The 22,119-nt window shown below is 44.3% G+C and overlaps 1 protein-coding gene across 1 annotated transcript in view; it reads left to right on the top strand.

The window, feature by feature from the left end:
* Nucleotides 1–22,119, top strand: part of RHOA (ras homolog family member A) — a 31,855-nt gene that overhangs the window by 5,240 nt on the left and 4,496 nt on the right. The window contains exon 3 of the mRNA XM_081106305.1: nucleotides 18,123–18,280. Within this exon, the coding sequence (XP_080962431.1) occupies nucleotides 18,125–18,280 (156 nt within the window). The 5' untranslated portion in view covers nucleotides 18,123–18,124. The remainder of the gene's footprint in view (nucleotides 1–18,122; nucleotides 18,281–22,119) is intronic.

Genomic DNA, 22,119 nt, shown 5'->3' on the forward strand with positions numbered 1-22,119 from the left:
TACAGAATAGCTACTGTATGCCAGGCGCATGTGCCCTGACTGGGAGTCGAAGCTGTGACGTTTTGGTGCATGGGTCAATGCTCAACCATTGAGCCACACCGGCTGGGCTGATTTGGCAGTTATGTTGGAAATACCGTGTTTAGAGTTCTTTGCGAAAAAGTTCTTTTTTGGATGAATTCTCTTGTTTAACTTTTCCAGTTATTCAGAAAGAAGCTCTGTTTATCTTTTGAAGGTCTTAAGTTCAGAAAAGAAAGACAATAGAGCATCTTAGGTAAGATCATGGACTCTGAAGAGAGGCTGACAGTTAAGTACTAGTTCATCCACTTGATAGCTTATGACTCTGGGCAGTAATGTGGCCCAGTGTGACTCAGTTTCCTCTTCTGTAGAATGGTGATAATGGAGTGCTAAGAGGGGTCACAGATCTTGGGGGCAGGGGGAGGTGGAAGAGGGCAAAGCGGAAAAAGAAAGTAGTTACATGTCTTCAATATAATTCGGGAGGGATTTTGTTTGTTTGTTTGTTTTGGTGTGGGAGCAGTGTCCTAAGAATGAGGTCTTAGGGGAACATAACCGAGCTCACTACTCGGTCACTCATGCGCAGGAACGTAGGAACGGTGGTTCATAAACTGTTGGTATCCAATTCCCAAAACTGGAAACATTTTGGAAAGTTTGTTGTTGTTGTTTAATACGCTTTTATTGATATGAGAGAGTGGGGGGAAGGAAGGGAGAGGGAGGGAGGGGAGGAAGGGGAGAGAGAGAGAAACATCAATCAGTTGCCTTCCTCACACACCTTGACTGGGGATTAAACCCGCAGCCTGGGTATGTGCCCCGACTGGGAATCAGACAGTGACCTTTTGGAGCCTGGGACGATGCTCCGACCTCCACACCACACCACACCGGCCGTGGCGGATCCACACCACACCACACCGGCCGTGGCGGATCCACACCACACCACACCGGCCGTGGCGGATCCACACCACACCACACCGGCCGTGGCGGATCCACACCACACCACACCGGCCGTGGCGGATCCACACCACACCACACCGGCCGTGGCGGATCCACACCACACCACACCGGCCGTGGCAGATCCACACCACACCACACCGGCCGTGGCGGATCCACACCACACCACACCGGCCGTGGCGGATCCACACCACACCACACCGGCCGTGGCGGATCCACACCACACCACACCGGCCGTGGCGGATCCACACCACACCACACCGGCCGTGGCGGATCCACACCACACCACACCGGCCGTGGCGGATCCACACCACACCACACCGGCCGTGGCGGATCCACACCACACCACACCGGCCGTGGCAGATCCACACCACACCACACCGGCCGTGGCGGAAAGCTTTTTGGGTTTTTTCCATTAATCGCCTTTATTAAAGGTATACTTTCTGTACAACAAATATACTCATTTAAGTAGTTTGGCAGTTCCTTAGTTATTAAATACCGCCCAGCCAGCGCCGCTCAGTGGTTGAGTATCAGCCTATGAACCAGGAGGCCATGGTTCAATTCCCAGTCAGGGTACATGCCTGGGTTGCAGGTTCGGTTCCTAATGTGGGGTGTGCAGGAGGCAGCCAATTGATGATTCTCTCTCATCATTGATGTTTCTCTCCCTCTTCCTCTCTGAAATCAATTTAAAAATATATATGTATACACACACACACACACATATATATATATAGAGAGAGAGAGAGAGAATTACCATATGACCCAGCAATTCCATTCCTAGATATTTTCCCAAAAGAATTGAAAACAGTACTTGAACAAACACTTGTACATAAATGTTCAAAGCACTATTCATACCCAAAAGGTGGAAACAATCCAAATGTCCATCAACAGGTGGAATGGTACTCAGCCACTTAAAAAATGAAACACTGACACATGCTACAACATGCATGGACCTTGAAAGAATTATGCTAAGTAAAAGAAGCCAGAGACAAAGGCCACATACTGTATGATTTCATTTATGTGAGATGTCCAGTCGGTAAGTCCATAGAGACAGAAAGCAAATTGGTGGTTTTGCCAGGTGCTGGGGCGAGGGGGCGAGGGGGCGTGGGGCGTGGGGCGTGGGGCTGCCTGTTTAATGGGTGTGGAGTTTCTTTCGTGGTGATGGTTTTGGACCCAGGTAGTGTTGGTGTAACGCGCACAACATTGCTAGTGCACTCCGTAGCACTGAAATTGTACACTGTGAAGAGGTTAACTTTGTATTATGTGAACTTCACCTCAGGTAAAAAAGAGAAAGTTTTAAATAGGTGTTCAGTCCCCACCCTGAAGGTTTCAGTCTTCTAATTGTGGAGGCTTGAAGAATACAGGTGTTCGTGCCAGAATGCATGGTGCCTAGCGGCGCGAGGTCAGCGCTGACACACCCCAGCAGGCCATTCGGCACCGCGGTGGGCTTCCCTCCTAGTTCCTGCTTCTCTGCTGGGGGCAGCGCAGTGGAGAGTTAGGCTGCACAGACATCCCGATCCTGTGCATCCGTGTAAGGTTAACCTTGGGATATTGACATTTTGAGGTGGCTGTCATGACATCCAGAAAGTGTGTTTCCTCGGTGTTTCTTGCCCCCCCCCCCCCCCCCAAGGAATTGAAGTCTGGGTGAGTCTCACTTGGCATTATATTGGAGGCTTGGTCACCCCTTTGCTTGCCTTTGTGTGCCTTAGGCACGCTGCTCCATCTCCAAGGGCCCTTGAGCTGGCATCAACCCTTGGCAACTGCTCCATCAAGATGGCAAATAATCCAGGCTCAAGCTCATTATGAGCACATGGCAGATGGTGGTTTGAGCCTTTTTGCCAGAGGTTTCCTATGTAGTTTGTAAATAAATGGCTTTATGTTTTCAGTTTAATTTCCCGTTGTTTAATGGTGTTTCCTGTGGCGGGCACAGTTCTGGGTGTGGGTGAACCTGGAGTTGATAGGATAGGTTTCTGCCCACGGCAGTGAAACAGTTTAAATCCAGTGGAACCTCTTTTCTCAAACTTAATTCATTCCGGAAGGCTGTTCGAAAACTGAATTATTTTTTCCCATTAGAAATAACGTAAATTGAATTAATCCGTTCCAGACCCCCAAATGATTCCCTGTTTTAACTTTTCTTACATGTCTATTGTGCTGTTTAATCTTTAAATAAACACTTTAAAAACAAAAAGGACATGAAATGTAAATGAAAATTTAACAATAATTACAAGCAGCAACAAAAACAATAAAATACGAAAATGTTCACAGCACAATATCCTGAGTTTTAACAGGTAAACGGACTCATATTCCCGCATTCTCTCTTTTGCTTGTTCCCTGAGAGAGAGATGCGTGACTGCTCGCACGGGTATCAACATGGAAGGGTTGTCAGGTTGAGAAGTGAATTGTTTGAGATGGGAGACGTTGGAGAAACTTACTAAGGATTCTTCCTCTGACTTACTGAAGAGTATGTTTCCTCTTCATTTAAGATGTCTACTTTGCCTGGCCAGTGTGGCTCACTGGTTGAGCATGGACTTATGAACTAGGAGGTCACGGTTCGATTCCAGGTTGGGGCACATTCCTGGGTTGTGGGCTCAGTCCCCAGTAGGGGGGGTGTGTAGGAGGTAGCTAATCCATGATTCTCATCATTGATGTTTTTCTCTTCCTCTCTCTTCCTCTCTGAAATAATTAAAAAATATTGTTTAGCCCTAGCTGGTTTGGATAGCGCATCGGCCTGCTGACTGAAGATTCCTGGATTCGATTCCAGTCAAGGGCATGTGCTCCAGCTGTGGGCTTGATCCCCAGTGTGGGGCATACAGGAGGCAGCGATCCATGATTCTCATCGTTGCTGTTTCTCTCTCTCTCTCTCTCTCCCTCTCCCTCCCTCTCTGAAATCAATAAAAAAATTAAAAAAAAAAAATACTTTAGCCCTAGCTGGTTTGGCTAAGTGAATAGAACATTGGCCTGTGGACCAAAGGGTCCCGGGTTCAATTCCAATCAAGGGCATGTACCTCAGTTGTAGGCCCCTCCCCGGCCTTGGCCCTGGTCTGGGCTCATGCAGGAGGCAACCAATCCATGTGTATCTCTTACATTGATATTTCTCCCTGTTTTTCCTTCTGTCTTCTACTCTCTCCAAAAATCAATGGGGGAAAATACTTGAAAAAAGATGTGTACTTTATAAAGGGCAAGAAGCTGGGGAATGAGTGTTGGAAAAGGGTGTGTTTCTGAAAGGGGTACAATTCCTTTCAACCATGTTTATTGGACACAAATTTTAGGACTCTCTTGAGAAAAGGCTGCATTTTTACCTTCATTTTCAGTTTTATAGTGCTGATAGCTTCGCATCAAGAGGATGCAAGCTTTACTTCAAGAGGGTGCATTGTAGGGCAACTTTTACACTTCTCTGTGATTTGTATGTGTTTAGTGATTCTTATAGAACCTTTGAGACATGAAACCATTGAGATGGTGTTACTGTGCTCTTGACAACTAAAACTTCTTCCCTAAAACGTGTTTCGTTTTGTAGTGGGTATCTTCTCTTTATCTGTCCTATTGGTATCTGGGCATTAAGCTTCCGTGTGTAATGATTAAGGTCTTTCCTCCTAAAGGATTTTTGAGGTCCATCTTTTTTTTTTTTTTTTTAAATATATTTTATTGATTTTTTACAGAGAGGAAGGGAGAGAGATAGAGAGTTAGAAACATCGATGAGAGAGAAACATCGATCAGCTAGCTGCCTCCTGCACATCTCCTACTGGGGATATGCCCGCAACCCAGGTACATGCCCTTGACCGGAATCGAACCTGGGACCTTTCAGTCCGCAGGCCGACGCTCTATCCACTGAGCCAAACCGGTTTCGGCTGAGGTCCATCTTTGAAGTCTGTTGCTCCACTCTAGGACTTTGAATTGGCCCAAATGACACTTTGCTCCCTCCCCATTGACATTTCTGAGCCCAGTTTACACGGTTTTCTACCTCCTACATTCTTGTCAAAGCTGTATCTCTTCTCACCCAAGCATGTATTTTTCTAAATTACTGTGAACTGATCTCCTGGCCAGTTAGACTTAAACAGTTGTCTAAATAAGAGCAGATGAGTTTAGAAGGAGTTTCTGTGCTGCAACACTCCTTGGGACAGACTGTTGGAATTTCTGATTCTTGTACTATCGAACCAAAGTGCCGAAGGAGAAGACTCACCACTAGCATGCACAACTGATCGTGTTGTAACTTTTCTTTTTCTTATTTATTTATTGGATTTTTAAATTGATTTTTAGAGAGAGAAGAAGGGAGTGAGAGAGAAACATTGATGTGAGAGTGAAACATCGATTGGCTACCTCCTATATACCTCATACCGGGAATCGAACCTACAACATTTCCGTGCTCTGGATGATGCCACAGTGACCAGGGCTAACTTTTCTTTTTTCAATTTTTGTTTCCTTTATTGAATTTTAGAGAAAGAGGAAGGAAGAGGGATGAAGAGATAGAAACATCAGTGAAAGAAAAACATCACTGCCCTAACTGATTTGGCTCAGTGGATAGAGCGTCGGCCTGCGGACTGAAAGGTCCCAGGATCGATTCCGGTCAAGGGCATGTACCTCAGTTTCGGGCACATCCCCAATAGGAGGTGTGCAGGAGGCAGCTGATTGATGTTTCTCTCTCATCGATGTTTTTAACTCTACCCTCTCCCTTCCTCTCTGCAAAAAAATCAATAAGATATATTAAAAAAACAAAAAACATCACCAAGCTGCTGTCTCCTACACGCACCCCTCCTCTCCCCATCCCCCGGATCAAACTGGCATCCTGGGCATGTGCCCTGACTGAGAATCGTACCAATGATTTATTGATTCATGGGTTGGCACTCAACTGCTGAGCCATACCAGTCGGGCCTTTATTTTTTATTGATTTCAGAGAGGAAAGGAGAGAGACAGATAGGAATCTCAGTGATGGGAGAAAATCATTGATCGACTGCTTCTGCACACCCCCTACTGAGGATCAAGTCCAGAACCCAGGCATGTGCCCTTGATCGAAATTGAACCTGGGACTCCTCAGTCTGCAGGCCAATGCTCTAGCCATTGAGCCAAACCAGCTAGGGCTGGGCCTTCTTTATAAAATCTGCATGCCGCACATTAGTTGTGTAAAGTTTCTTGGCTCCTGGAAATTTATTTTTTCAAATTTGTTATTTGAATATTTAACTATTTGTTATTTGAACATTTAACTATTCTGTGCTTGTCGGAATAAGACGGATATTATTATACCAGTGGAGTCTGGCAGGAAGAACTTTGGAGGGGTGTAAAGAGTGGGGAAGAGCCCTGGCTGGTTTGGCCCAGTGGATAGAGCATTGGCCTGCGGACTGAAGGGTCCCAGGTTCAATTCCTGTCAAGGGCACGTGCCAGGTTGCAGGCTCCGTCCCCATTGTGGGACATGCAGGAGGCAACCTATCAATGATTCTCATCATTGATGTCTCTCTCTCCCTCACTGAAATCAATAAAAGTATTTATCTTTTTTAAAAAATAAGAGTGGGGAAGAGAGAAATGTTAGGTGCTGGGGGAGGACGTAAGGGGCCTGATCTAAGTTGGCAGCTCAGGGAAGGCCTTGAGAGAGCGACTTAGCCTTAGGTAGGAGGCTTCACCTAGTGGGCGAGGGAAGGTGGGCGGGGTGCACACAGGCCTGGGTAGAGGGAAGGAGGGAGAAACATGGCTTGATAACCTGAGTTGTGGGTATTGTATTGTTTTGGCCGAGAGTGGTTGTGTGCTTGGGGTTTTATAATCTCGCGTTAGTGTCTTGGGATTTAGTTATTACCTTACCTGCACTATGGCATTCATACCCAGGTTTCATCCAAAGTATTTTTGCATTCCTTACATTGACACTACTGCCTCCCACAGAAACTAACATTGACAAAACTAGGGTTGGCTAGAAGTTTTTACGTCCACTAGGATCATTCTTAATGAAATTCACAGAATTTTTATGTGCTTTTTAAATTTTCAAGCTTAGTTTTCAAAAGACTAGACAACCCTTACTTTGTAAGAGTCATATGTACAATAACGGTTTATATCAACTTATTTGGGAAGAGAAATATAAAAATTTTTCACCTGGATTACATAATTGAGACTTACGGATGTCAACAGGATAAGTCTTATGAACTCAATTTCTAATCTTAAGTCCTGTTTAAAGTAATAAATGCTGGAAAAAGGTAAAAATTAAGTCATGTTCAAAGCTATGCTGTAGTAAATGCTTTTATTTCATGGATGGTTGAGAAATGGTAGAAAGCTTGCTGTACTCATCACTGTTTCTTTTGCATAATTAGTCTCTATGAAGAATTATGAGGTAAAATTATAATTATCTTAAGTATGCTGAATTAGTCATTTTTAAAGCTGTGATTATTTTATCTGCATGGAAGTTTACTCATTATCTTTCCAAAATATTATAAAGATCTTGATCCAGCAGAAGCAGCATAGTTATTCAGTCAAATTATTTCTACTTCTGTTTTTGGCTGAAGAACTCTTTTGTGCTTGCTTATAATGAATGTGTGGCTAATAAATGTCTGCATAATGCATTCATTATAACCTGGTAGCACCATTTCAAAATCTTTGGTGGCTCCTTATCTGCCAAAAATAAGCTAAAAATTGTGTATAGAGGCAGATTTATGATGAGTCTGAGAAAATTAGTATTGCACATGTGTAGTCCCTAAACAAGTTATCAAAATTTTTCAGCTAAAAAAAGAAATCACTGAAAATAAAAATTATTTAGCTAATTTAGGTTATAGAATTCAAATTACTGTCAGTCCTGCATTTTAAGCACACCACACAACCCTTATTCGCCTACTTGAAAGCCTATCTTGTTTTAATTTTCCAAGAGAAATGGTAGGAGGGTCTCGGGCCACTTCTCTGAGATAACAGTGTGGTTGGAGTCATGGAAAAATCAGACTTGGGGGCATTGGGAAAGTGTTTTACACTTGATCTTAGCCAAAAGGCCGAGAAGCGATGGGAAAGTCTTTTAAAAGGATTGAGAGGAGTCTGTGTGTTTAAAGCAAATTGGCGGTGGCTTAAGGCTTTTCGTAACTGCTGTTCAGAAAGTTCTGAAAATCACGATCTCGTTTGATGTCAAAACCTCAACTGAACTGATGAGGTTGTTCAGTCTTTATCCTACTTAGTGTGAATATTCATTTATTTTACTGAAGAATATTAACCTATTGGTTATGTTACAGAATATTTGGCATTTGCACCATATTACCCTTCTAAAATCTGAAAAATTCTGAATTTAGAAACATTTGTGGGCCTATAGTTCTGGGGAGTGGAAGATAAGTTACTGTGTATATATACATATATATTTTAATAAAGAAGAGGGTGGGATGAGGCATGCATGGGACATGCACTTTGGAAAAATAATTAGTTGCTAGGTTGGTAAAAGTTTCATTTTAGGGAAAACATTCTTTTGAGGTCAGGCCATATTATAAACTGGTCTTCAAATTCTGGACAGTTACAGTTTGAAGGAGGGAGTTGCTATTTATCCAAATAAGATCTAAACAACAATGACAGACATTTATTGAATACTGACCTATTTTCAGTATAGGTAATCTCTTTTGTCTAATACTTTAGTCTAAGCTCTTTTTGTGTAATATCTTATCTAATCTTTAGACCATCCTATCCCAAAGGTTCCATCTTCCACTTGACAGATAAGTAAACTGGGTGTAAAGGGGCACAAAACTAGTAAGTGATAGAGCCCAGATGAACGCTCAGGTGGTGTTGCTCCTTAACCGCTACTGTGCATGGCTCTCTTTCTTCTCTGGCCACCTGTAACTGAAAGTATTTCTAGTGCAACATTTGCTCTGGGTAGGCTGTATGGGACCTATCTGTGGAATGAATATTTCTGGGGGTTTTTTTGTTTGTTTGTTTTTTTAATATATTTTATTGACTTTTTATAGAGAGGAAGGGAGAAGGATAGAGAGTGAGAAACATCAATCAGCTGCCTCCTGCACACCCCCTACTGGGGATGTGCCCGCAACCAAGGTATATGCCCTTGACGGGAGTCAAACCTGGGACCCTTGAGTCTGAAGGCTGATGCTCTATCCCAGGGGTGGGCAAACTTTTTGACTCGAGGGCCACAATGGGTTCTTAAACTGGACCGGAGGACCGAAACAAAAGCATGGATGGAGTGTTTGTGTGAACTAATATAAATTCAAAGTAAACATCATTACATAAAAGGGTACGGTCCTTTTTTTTTTTTTTTTTTAGTTTTATTCATTTCAAACGGGCCGAATTCGGCCCGCGGGCCATAATTTGCCCACGGCTGCTCTATCCACTGAGCCAAAACAGTTAGGGCTGAATATTTCTAGTTTTATTGAGTATCCATGGTAGGTGCTGAATGCTCGTGAGGCTTGCCCAGAATGGCACTCAGATTTGAAGCCCAATGTAAGGTGTGGCCAAGTGGTGGGTGGTTAGGGTGGTGCTAGTGTTTTGGGTGGCGAGGAGGCGGATAAGAACCACATGGAGCTCAGAGAACATGTGTCAGTCACATGGCCCTTCCAGAATTTGTGGCTGGGGAGGAATTGGAGGGTGTGATTGCATCTCCCTCCAGCTACAGGAGGAAGCATGATGCTGCACAAGGTCGGGTAACGATGATGGCGATGCTGCCTGGGAACACTTACTACAATGCCAAAGACCTTAAAAAAGAGTTACTAGCTAGACTGAGGGAAGTTTAGGAAATCACTGTATTCACTTAAACTTGAATCTTCTAATTTATGGAAAAATAAATTATTTGCAGTCTTCAGTACTTTAGCTGTTGGTAACAAGTTATTTTTGATCCCCATAATGAATCTCTGTGGTGGTTGACAATTGCCGCTCTCTCAAATATTATAGGAGGACTAGTGTTTTCTTGAGGCTTTTGCCATGTCTGAAGTGATAAGGTAGCCTTTCAGTCCCCTCCCCCCTTTTTGTACATACATGAATGTAGGGACAAAGGAGGCTTCTATACAGTGGTTTGTCACTTGTAAATCTTGTTTGAAAAGAAGTAATTTGCTACTTGAAGCCTGAGACTAAGGCCAATCCAGAAAAGAAGGGAAGTCATTTAGAGGAAGTAAATTTGAAGGCTGATGTCTAATCTTAGTAACTTGAGCTTTTGAAAGTTTCCTTTCAAAAGGTTAGAAAATTAACTCCCTTATACCAACACATTTTTACCCATTAACTTAAGAAGGTTAGGTTTCTTATCTTTTTTAAAAAAATATATATATTTTTTATTGATTTTTTACAGAGAGGAAGGGAGAGAGATAGAGAGTTAGAAACATCGATGAGAGAGAAACATCGATCAGCCGCCTCCTGCACATCTCCCACTGGGGATGTGCCCGCAACCCAGGCACATGCCCTCGACCGGAATCGAACCTGGGACCCTCCAGTCCGCAGGCCAACGCTCTATCCACTGAGCCAAACCGGTTTCGGTGGTTTCTTATCTTTAATTCCATCAATGAACACGTACTTTGGTTCAGGACTATTTTTGACCCTGCCAGGCATTGTAGGGAATATAGAAATAAAGATACAGTTATTTTGGGGGGGGTTTATGGATAATAGTACCCAGCAGTTAAACATTAGCTGTTATGTGCTAGGAATTATGTATTCTAAAAGCTTTCCTGTGTTAACTCGTTTAGTAATTACCTCTGTCCTTTATCTCTTCCCCATTGGTGTAGGTGAGTACGCTGGGACAGGGGCACAGAGGGGTTGTCACTTGCCCAAAGGTTCACAGCTGCTTTGAACCCCAACACCTCGCTCCAGAGCCTTCTCTCTAAAAGCGCAAACAGGCCCTATCCGGTTTGCTCAATGGATAGAGCTTCGGCTGGGGACTGAAGGCTCCTGGGTTTGATTCCCGTCAGGGCCAAATGCCCGGGTTGCAGGCTCGATCCCCAGTAGGGGGCGAGCAGGAGTCAGCCTATCAATGATTCTCTCTCATCATTGATGTTTCAATCTCTCCCTCTCCCTTCCTCTCTCTGAATCAATATATGAAAAAAAGATTAAAAAAATCAAAGTGCAAACAATATCAAATGATGTAAGTCCATTTATATCTATAATAATAAAAGGGTAATATGCTAATTAGACCAGATATCTTCCGGACATCCTTCCTGATGAACCTAGGGCCGGAGGGAAGCTAGTGCAAATCTCAGGTGCCTGCAGGCGGCCTGAGGGAAGCCAGCCTGGGTCCCAGGTGCCAGAGGGAAGCTAGTGCCGGCAGCCGGGGTAAGGAAGGCCTACTCTTGCACGAATTTTCGTGCATTGGGTCTCGTGTGTGTATGTGTGTGTGTGTGTATGTGTGTGCCTAAGTGACCGTCCAACTGGTAGCTATGACGTGCACTGAAAACCAGGGGGGCAGACGCTCAACACAGGAACTGCCAAACTGTGGTGACTTGGCAGCTGCAGTTCTTGGGTGATGAACCTGGAACCAGAGAGGAGGGAGCCCGATTGCATAGTTCTTTGTGAAGCAGCATTGAGTGGACTAAGTGCTATAGAAATTCAGGAACGAAGGAAAATGTGTCCTAAAGTAGCCAGGGAGGCTTCCCTGGGGAGGAGTAACTCTTAGCCTTAAAGGTGTTAAAATGGAGTGTCTGGCCAAAACCGGTTTGGCTCAGTGGATAGAGCGTTGGCCTGCGGACTGAAGGGTCCCAGGTTCGATTCTGGTCAAGTGCATGTACCTCGGTTGCGGGCACATCCCCAGTAGGAGATGTGCAGAAGGCAGCTGATCGATGTTTCTCTCTCATCGATGTTTCTAACTCTCTATCTCTCTCCCTTCCTCTCTGTAAAAAATCAATAAAATATATTTAAAAAAATAAAAAAATAAAATGGAGTGTATGGGCGGGGGTGGGGTGGGGGGATCAGCCCTTGCCAGGGTTAAATTGTGCTTGAGCCCTGGCCAGGTAGCTCAGCTGGTTGGAGCATTGTGCCCCCCACCCCCAATATGCCAAGGTTGTGGGTTCATTTCCCAGTCAGGGCACATAAAAGAATCAACCGATGATGCCGTGGCCTGTGTGGCTCAGTTGTTTGAGCGTTGGCATGAGCACCGACGGGTGGCGATTTCTGTTCCTTGTCAAGGGCGTGTATCTGGGTTACAGGTTCACTCCCAGCCGCCCTGCCAGGGTGCATGCTGGAGGCAGTCAGTGGATGTATCTCCTTCACGTGTTTCTCTGTTTCTCCCGTTCCCCCCTCCCCTTTCCCCTCCTCCTATACCAGTGCTCATTGTTCTGTGTTCCGTCTGTATATGTTTATAATGTATCTTCTTCCAGTATTGAACCTTTCATCAATACTAGTATATGCAATATATGTCTTTTTTGTCTCTTGTCATCTTTTTTTGTTTAAAGTCTTAATTTGTCTGACAACATAGCTATTCAGCTGTTGACTTGCGATTATTTCTCCCTGTTAGGAATACTGCTATAACAAATCTGCACATGTGTTTGGTGTACTTATTTATTAAATATTTCTGTGGGTTTATACCAGAGGGAATGTTGTGTTTTAGTACACACTACTAAACAAGTTTAGCAAAATAGTTGTACACTCCCACCAGCAGGAAATGCATGTTCCAGTTGCTTTCCAACAGCACTTTCTAAATTTTAGTCAAGCTGGGGGTAGGTGGCAGTATCTTATTGTGGCTTTAATTGCATGTCTCTGATGACCACGGGGTTAAACACCTTTACCTGTGTTTATTGGCCATTTTAGGAAGCTCATTTTGTGAGGAAGGATTATGTACTTTGGACTAAGAAGTTCAGTTATACCTGTGAAACATACTAAAATGTAGATTGGGATTTCATAATTGAAGTCAGAGTAGGTCCGAGTATTACTAAGAAACAAATAAAAAGATTTCAGGGAAATTATCCCTGGTATCTGGTGGGAAGGAGGGTGGGTGCTTCCCTTTACCCCTGGAAGTAAAACTACACGTGCACTAAATGTAGGGTTCTCAAAATTTAGCATGTATCAGAATCACCTGGAGGGGTGGTTAATAGGGTTATGTTATTTGAAAAGTAATGATTAAAGGAATAAAAATATAGGATATTGAATTAGTCTTTTTTTAATGCTCACCTGAGGATATGTTTATTGATTTTAAAAAATAGTTTTATTGATTTCAAAGAGGGGGGGGGAACATTGATGATGAGAGAGAATCATTGATCGGCTGCCTCCTGCATGCCCCCCACCGGGGATTGAGCCTGCAATTTGGGCATGTGCCCTTGACTGGGATCGAACCTGGAAGAAGAATTAGAAGTCAGCATGTGAGCATGTCTCAGGGAGGACCCTTCAGTCCGCAGGCCGACGCTCTATCCACTGAGCCACACCAGCCAGGGCCAAGATCTGATTTTTGAGTGGGGGGTGTAAGATCAGAAATGAGCCTTGGTACCGGTTTTGGATGGGCAGGTGAAATGTTGTTTTCCAGGGAAAGGGAATAACTTTTCAGAGAGGGCACTGCTTTGAGTTGAGGTGGAAGAGTTTTACAAGGCCAGTTAATGGCATCTGGTGTGGGATCAGGACGGGAGAGAAGGTGGGAGGGGAATCGGTTGCTGTTAGAATTGTAGAGGCCCCTAAGGGCAAGGCTAAGGTGTCTTGACCTAGTTTTTCATTGAGGACCTTTTGAAGGCCTTGGAGCGAAGGCATGATGGGCTGAAGCTCGGGCGTAGGAATGGGGGATTTGCCTGCACGTATGTCAGGCCCAGCCCTGCCCTGTGATTTCCGAGGTCAGGATTAAAGGGACGTCTCCCAGGTAGGCAGTGCCGAGGACTTCAGCTGCATGAGGACTATGGGAATGGGAAGGATAATCGTGGTATTTGAAGAATTGATGCCCTCAGAGATAGGTATTAGGAGAAAGGGGGGGGGGGGGCTTGGAAGGAATAATCATGTGTGAAGGCTGTAGCTGAGGAGACAGAAGAATTAGAAGTCAGCATGTGAGCATGTCTCAGGGAGGGCCAAGGACTGGGAGGTAAGGTTGTAACAAAAAGTAGCAAGGGAAGGAGGACTGGATTTTGAGCGAGTCTCTCATTGGTGACTTGAGAGTATGTTTTAGTAGAAGTTTGGGCAGAAGGCAGATTGGAAGAACTGAAGCAAGTGAGTGTTTGAAGCAGGAGAAATGGATATATTTTTTCTTTGAAACAGAGAGAGGAAAGCATGGATGTGGGAAGATACATTGTTTAAAGCAGCACCCTGCGCTTCATAGTAGACCAGAGAGAGAGCAGCCAGTAGAGATGCGGGGATGTGGGCCACCATAGGTGGCCATGCTGTATGAATTGAAAGTTGCTAAGAGACCTAGGTTAGGCCTGGGCAGAACCTGCTAATAGTAACCGCCTTTTTTTTTTTTGAGACTCTCTTTAAAAAAAAAAAAAGTTTTTTATTTTATTTTCGAGAGAAAGAGAGAGAGAAATATCGATTGGCTACCTCCTGCACACTTCTTACTGGGGATCAAGCCTGCCCCCCGGGCATGTGCCCTGACCAGGAATCTAGGGACCTTTTGGTTCATAGGTCAGATATTCAACTCCTGACCACACGAGACGGGCTGTACTTTTCATTTCTTGTTAACAACTCTGGTTGTATTGCCAGACCCCAGCATCCCAGAAAGCCTTTCTCATGGTAGGCTTTCATTTCCACTTTGTCCCCTAGTCACTTGTAATTACTGTCTTGTCATCAATAGCGGCTGGTGATTCACACATTTCCTGGGCCAAGGAGGTTTTCCTGGGCCTTCCGGTCGCTCCTTGGCGTTTCCCTGTGTGTGTCTTCAGCCATGTGAGACTGCGAGACCATTTCTGGAGAACTGAGTGCCTTCCGGGAAAGATGCTATTCAAAGTTGACAGCCTTTTCTTCAACAAGGGAATTCCTGAGGAATTATTTCGTTTGAATCCTGTAAGGTCTTGATTGATTGACTTTGGGCACAAACCAATACAAGTTAGTCCTGAGGAGATATATAAAGTACATATAAAAAATCTTGACAGGAAATTGAGAGCATGAGAAAAACAAAATCAATGAAAACATTTTTTTAAATGTACAGTTCAATTCAGTGGTATTTAGTGTATTCATAGAGTTGTGTGGCATTTCACAGCTGTTTTGGAAAAATTCCAGTATCCCCAAAATGAAACCCCACTATTCCACTTTCCCCATAAAGGTCATTCCCTAGTCTTTTCCTCTCCTTTCTGCTTTCCCCAGGCCACCACCAGTGGCTCTACTTTCTGCTCTGCATTTGCCTGTTTTGAACATTTCATTAGAAGCACACAATGTGTGACTAGCTGCTTTCACATATGTAAAGTTTTCAGGGTTCATCCATTCTGATAAATGTTGCAAATATCAGTACTTTCTCCCCCTCTTCATTGCCAAATAATATTTTGTATAGATATATCACATCTTTATCCATTCATCAGTTATTGGATATTTGGGTTGTTTCTACTTTTTTACTATAATGGCTGCTGCTATGAACATCCATGTACAAGTTTTTGTGTGGATATGTTTTTATTTCTCTCGGATAAATATCTAGGAGCAGAATTGCTGGGTCATATCTATTCATATCCTTTACCCATTTTTAAATTGGGTTATTTGTCTTTATTATTGAGTTATTTATATATTTTGGATCCAAATCAACATCTTAACTGCAGCCTCCATAGAGACCCTGAAATAAAAGAGACCCTGAGCCAGACCACCTCCTCAGCTGCTTTGTTGTTGGTTTGTAAGAGCTCTTTATATAGTCTACAAGCCCCTTATCAGAGGCTATTTGTAAGCATTTGCTTCTAGTCTGTGGTTTTGTCTTTTCATTTTCTTGATGGTGTCTCTTGCACAAGTTTTTAAAATTTTTATGAAGTCCAGTTTACCTATTTTTCCTTTGGCTGCTGGGATAATACATCTGTGAATACACTGCTTACAGTATATTGTAATAAATAGTGTAATAGCTGGACTGTGGAAGCCACCCAAGTGTCTGTCAGGAGGTAGGTGATGGGTGAACAAGATGTGGTCTGTACACACAATGGAAGGCTATTCAGTCTTAAAGAGAAAGGGAATTCTGACCCACACCACATGTTCGAACCTTCAAGATTTGATGTTGAGTAAAATAAGCCAGTCCAGAAAAAAAAAAAAAGGCTAATACTCTATGATTCCACTTATATGAGGTAGCTAGAGAAGTACAATGCATAGAGACACAAAGTAGAATGGTGGTTGCCAGGGGCGGAGGGAGAGGAAAGAGGTTTAGGTGTTTAATGGGTATAGAGTTTAGTCTTGGAGGCGGAAAAAGTCCTGGAGATGGATGGTGGTGATGGTTGCATAATAATGTGAATATATGTAATGCCACTAAACTGACAATAAAAAATTGTTAAAATGGTAAATTTTATGTGTATTTCATCACATTTTTTAAAAACTAAAACTGTTTTATGATTCTAAACAAGCCCTGGCTGGTTTGGCTCAGTGGATAGAGCGTTGGCCTGTGGACTGAAGGGTCCTGGGTTCGATTCCAGTCAAGGGCACATATCTTGGTTGCAGGCTCAGTCCCCAGTAGGGGGTGTGCAGGAGGCAGCCAGGGTGTTTCTCTCTCTCTCCCTTCCACTCTGAAATCAATAAAAATATATATATAAAAAATAAGCCGGAACGGGTTTGGCTCAGTGGATAGAGCGTCGGCCTGCGGACTGAAAGGTCCCGGGTTCGATTCCGATCAAGGGCATGTACCTTGGTTGCGGGCACTTCCCCAGTGGGGGATGTGGAGGAGGCAGCTGATCGATGTTTCTCTCTCATCAATGTTTCTAACTCTCTATCCCTCTCCCTTCCTCTCTGTAAAAAATCAAAATATATTTAAAAAAATAAATAAAATAAAATAAACTGTTTTATGATTCTGGATCTTACATTTGGACCTATAATCCATCTTGAGTTAAAAGACTTATTTTCTCCATTGGATTGTCTTGGCATCTTTGTTGAAAATCATTTGACTGTAAATATAAGGGCTTATTTCTGGACTCAGTTCTAGTCATTGATCTGTGTCTGTCTAGGTGACAGTGAAGTGCTGTCTTGATGACTGTAGGTTGTTGTGTGTGTGAGGGGGGATTAAGTTTTAAAGTCAGGAAGTGTGAGACTGAAACTTTGTTCTTTAATATATTGTCTTCCATTTCATAAACATGAATGTCTCTTTTTTAAAAAATCTTTATTGTTGGAAGTATTGCATGTGTTGAATGTCTCTATTTAGATCTTTTTTACTGTCTCTCAATGTTTTGTACTTTTCAGAGTAAGTTTTGTTCTTATTTTGTTAAATTTATTCCTTTTTTATGGTATTGTACGTGAAATTGTTTTCCTAATTTCATTTTCAACTTGTTCATTGCTAGGGTATAGAAATACAATTCAGCCGAAGCCGGTTTGGCTCAGTGGATAGGGCGTCGGCCTGCGGGCTGAAGGGTCCCGGGTTCGATTCCGGTCAAGGGCATGTACCTGGGTTGCGGGCATATCCCCAGTGGGGGATGTGCAGGAGGCAGCTGCTCGATGTTTCTCTCTCAGAGAGTTCTTTCTAACTCTCTGTCTCTCTCCCTTCCTCTCTGTAAAAAATCAATAAAATATATTTTTAAAAAAAAGTAAAAAAGAAAAAAAAAAAAGAAATACAATTCATTTTTGTATGTTCATCTTGTATCCTGCAACCTTGCTGAATTTGTTTATTAGTACTAATAGTTTTTTAGTGGATTGTATAGCTCTATCATCTGTGAGTTGAGATAGTTTGATTTCTTCCTTTCCCATATGTATGTCTTTTATTTTCTTGCCTAATTGCCTCCAGTATCATATTGGATGGATAGAAGTGGCAAGCATGGACATCTTTGCCTTGTTCCTGATCTTGGGGGAAAGATTTCAGGTTTTTTACCATTAAGTAGAATCCTGTATAATATAAGCCTAATATGCAAATTGTCCTCTCGACCAGGAGTTCGACCAGAGGGTGGGGGCAGCCGGCCAACCTTGGGACGGGAGGTCCCAGCTGGCAGCTGGCAGCCGGCAGCTGCTAGGGCCCCTACCTGTGCGTGAATTTCATGGACGGGGCCTCTAGTGTTTGTTATAAGTTCTTTGGTATGATATTTGGGTGCCCACTGGAAAGATGTGCTGGCATTTTACATTTGGGTGTGCTGACGGAGGCTTGTGCCCCATGGTTGGAAAAGTGCATCATAGCCTGAAGCTATTATGGCTTCGTGCGCAATCTAGATAATACTTTGTCTGTGTTTCAGCAATGGCTGCCATCCGGAAGAAATTGGTGATTGTTGGTGATGGAGCCTGTGGCAAGACTTGCTTGCTCATCGTTTTTAGCAAGGACCAGTTCCCAGAGGTGTATGTGCCTACGGTGTTTGAGAACTATGTGGCAGACATTGAAGTGGATGGAAAGCAGGTGAGTCCACTTTCCATAACAATGGTACTAATTTTGCATGTTGGGCTATTCATGTAGTCTAGAGAGAATCGGGCCTTTTTGTCTCTTCAGTACACAGTATAACAACAAAAATGTTAGAATGAGAACTTCATTCTCATCCTGTTTTCATAGCCCAACTTTGTTCATTTTTAAATTGTCCATATTCATATGTTTTTCATTTGGGAAAACCTTAGTATATGTGCTGTTTTGGCTATATTTAGTGCTGGATATGAGATTACTAGGTTGCGAGGTCCTTATTCATTATGACTCTCAGAGTTATACCATCAGCAGTGTGGCATTTAGACAATAAACATCCTCATGTAATTTTTATTTTTATTGGCAGTCTACAGATTTTTTTAAAGTATTTTTTTTTATTGATTTCAGAAAGGAAGGTAAAGGGAGAGAAATAGAAACATCAATGATGAGAGAGAATCATTGATCGGCTGCCTCCTGCACGCCCCACACTGGGGATTGAGCCCACAACCCAGGGCATGTGCCCTAATTGGGAATTGAACCAGTGACCTCCTGGTTCATAGGTTGACATTCAGCCACTGAGCTACATTGGCCAGGCCTCAAATTTAATTTTTAAAATATTTTGTCTTTAACAAAGACAAGTTGCCACTGTTGAATCAGTTACATCTTTCCTGCAGGGAGGAATGAAATTCTCAGTACAGACTGGTCAGCTGGAAAGAAAACTAGAACAAGGGGCTCTTCTCCAACACACTCCGGCCTCTTGGGCATTCAGTCACATGGCTGTGCTGCTAGCACCATTAAGTTGGCTTCATAATTCCATCTCCTTTCTCCCTTCTCATTTTCCAGCTCCCTACTGTCCCTTTCTGTCCAGTGTTACTTAGCCCCAGTGTGTGGCACCTCTGTGGAAAGCACGTTAGGCTAGCTACTCGGAATCCTAGGTCTCATGGGATGTGCTGATAGTCTGTGATCATGAGTAAGCCACCTGACTCTTGAGTCGCCTTCATTTTGCAGGTGACGTCGGGGTTCTAGTAGCTGAAAGCATTTGGAAGCACCAAAGCGCTTTACAAATTGGGCTGAATTCAAACCTCCTGTTGCAGCCTGTGGCCCGTTTTATCCCGTTGCCTTGTGGGTCCCAGTGATTGCTCTCCTGCCTTCGGGAAGCACAAGGCACCTTTCTGGTCAAGAAGAGATGGGGGCCTGGCCAGCGTGGCTCAGGGGTCGAGCATCAACCTATGAACCAAGCGGTCACTGCTTCGATTCCTGGTCAGGGCACGTGCTCAGTTCCGGGCTTGATCCCAGTTGACGGCATGCAGGAGGCAGCCAATCAATGATTCTCATCGTTGATGTTTCTATCTCTCTCTCCCTCTCCCTTCCTCTCTGAAAACAATAAAAATATATTAAAAAAAAAAAAAGAAAAAAGAATAGATGTGGGGAGGGGCAACAGTAAGTTTCAGCCTGGCAGAACTTTGGGGCCTGTCCTGCAGGGGGCCCATCAGTACAGAGTGTTGCCAGTATAACCTGAATCAGTTCTCTGCATTGATGCTTGGATACAAGTGTTTCTGGGAGCCTGGAAGAGTGGTTTTGTGTAGACACCCGGCCCAGTTGTGACAGACGGGGCTGAAATGTGCTGAGATGTTGGCGCCTGCTGTCCTGTAGCAGCCTCTTGTCCACTGAGATGCCACACAACACAGAGACCCAGGCTTGAGGGGAAGCAGGTCAGGTTGGGTTCTCAGATGCCTGGTGCGTGCATATTGCTGGTTTATCCTGTCCTTCCCTGCAGAGAGTAGCTGCCGGGTGCTCTGTGCCTGTGGCCTCGGCTGGGAAAGCCAGTGCGCATGCTTTGGAGCCAGTAATGGCCTGTCTGTTCTCTTGGAAGCACTGTCTGTACCTGGAGGTCTTGAAACAACCAGGATCTTATCCGTGAGAAATGTAGGGACCTTGACTTAAGTAAGGGTGCTGGATCTGGAAGAGGTGTCACAGCCCAGCTTCCTACCTCAGCGACGCAGTAGCCCCACAGTGGGAGGGGCACTGAAGAGTAGCACTGCCAGCGCCTGGGAACCATCAGATTCTCAGTGGGCACGTCCCAGCAACATGGCTACCACAAGGGGGGAGGCCCGTTTCAGCATGTGACAGACCTTCACCTGCACCATTTATCAGGAGACAGACGGTGGGTGTGTCCGACTGAACACTCAGGAGGCTTGGAGGGGCCAGGGCAGTGGGATGTGGAAGAGAGTGAATGAGCTGTACCATCCTGCGGTCAGACCAGTTGTGAGGATTGGGGGTCAGTTTCTCCTCAATCCACACCAGGCCGATTGTGTGTCCATGATGGCAGTGCAAGGAGCCTGACGGCGGTTGCCGGGGTCCAACCCCAGCAGGTCCAGGGGTTCCCAAAGGCGTAGACGGAGTCGGCGAAGAAGGAATGACACGGAGACAGTGTTCAGTTGATCAGCAGCCTAGCCAGGATCTCCAGCCAAGTTCTGGTCTCGATCTCCAGAGAGGTTCTGCTGTTTATTGTCTTGTTACATCCGTATTTATCCCAGTTGATTTTAATCCTGTCAATTTCTATTACAAAGGTTAGGGCGTTTCTTATCTCCATTCCAGGGAGTAAAGATTATGTAGCTTAAGCATGATTGTTTGTAGTGATTAACTACCCGCCTGGCACTTAGTTAAGGAGTTTCATCCCCTCCCTGACTTCAGGGAAAAATTCCTACCTGGGGAAACAACCTTTCTCGGAGAGGTGACCTTGGTTAAAACACACAGCGCTAAGGGGAGCAAACATATTAAGAACAGTATGCTATATACGCCAGGTCCCTTGAAACATATGCTGTGCAGATGTTTCTTTCCTGCAGTGACTGTGTCAAGCAGCAAGGATGGACCGGCTTCCGGCAGGCGGTGGCAGGAGACACATCCTGGGGCGGAGGTTGAGGGGTGAAGAGACAATTAGCCACCCACTTTAGAGAAGGAATGGCATTTAGAAAGTGCAGTCAGGGTTGTGGAGGTGCTGGGAGGAAAGAGTATTCCAAGCATCAAAGGGAGAGCTCCTTGGGCCCCGAAGGGCCTCTGAACAGAGGGAGTTAAAATCCACTCTGGTCAGAAGAAGTCGCAGGGCGGCTGCAGTGCTGGGCAGCCTAAGAGAGGACCCATGCCCAGAGCCCAGGCGTGAGCCGAGTGTCCTCCCACCTTACGTGACACTTTCATTCTGACATTTCTGTGAGCAGTAAAGGCAGGGCCAGAGGCCTTCCTCTCAGCTGAGACCTCATACCCAGCTGGTGTCTTTGCTCACCCTCCAGCGCGAGCACATTCTCGTCTCCATGTTCCCCTTTGGGGCAGGGTGACCAGGCAAATGGAGGTGGTTGGGGAGACCACCACTTACAGCTTGGTTTTTACTTGTCTTGCCTTGTACACCAGGTAGAATATTATTTACAGTTTGATTTCTCCTCTTGTTCATCCACTGAATGTTACTTATAATTAAATTCTTCTTATAGGCTATAAAGTTATTTTTCTCTTGACATTTTGAATTATGCACTTTATTCCATTCTCTGGATCTCTTTGTGAAATTGCAATTCTGAGGAATGTAGCCTAAAACAACTTGAACACACCTTCCACCTTCAGGCTTGATTCTAATAAAAGTGGAACACTCCTGTGTTTTACTGTTTTGGACAGTCTGCTATTTGAATTCACTATGGTAAACATCTGCCTCCCCCCCTTTTTTAAATATATTTTTATTGATTTCAGGGGAAGGGGAAGGGAGAAATAGAAACGTCAGTGATGAGAGAGAATCATTGATCAGCTACCTCTGCACGCCCCCTACTGGGGACAAGCCCACAACCTAGGCATGTGCCCTGACC

Source organism: Myotis nattereri, assembly GCF_964212035.1.
Source record: "Myotis nattereri genome assembly, chromosome: 14".
In the NCBI taxonomy this organism is placed as follows: domain Eukaryota; kingdom Metazoa; phylum Chordata; class Mammalia; order Chiroptera; family Vespertilionidae; genus Myotis; species Myotis nattereri.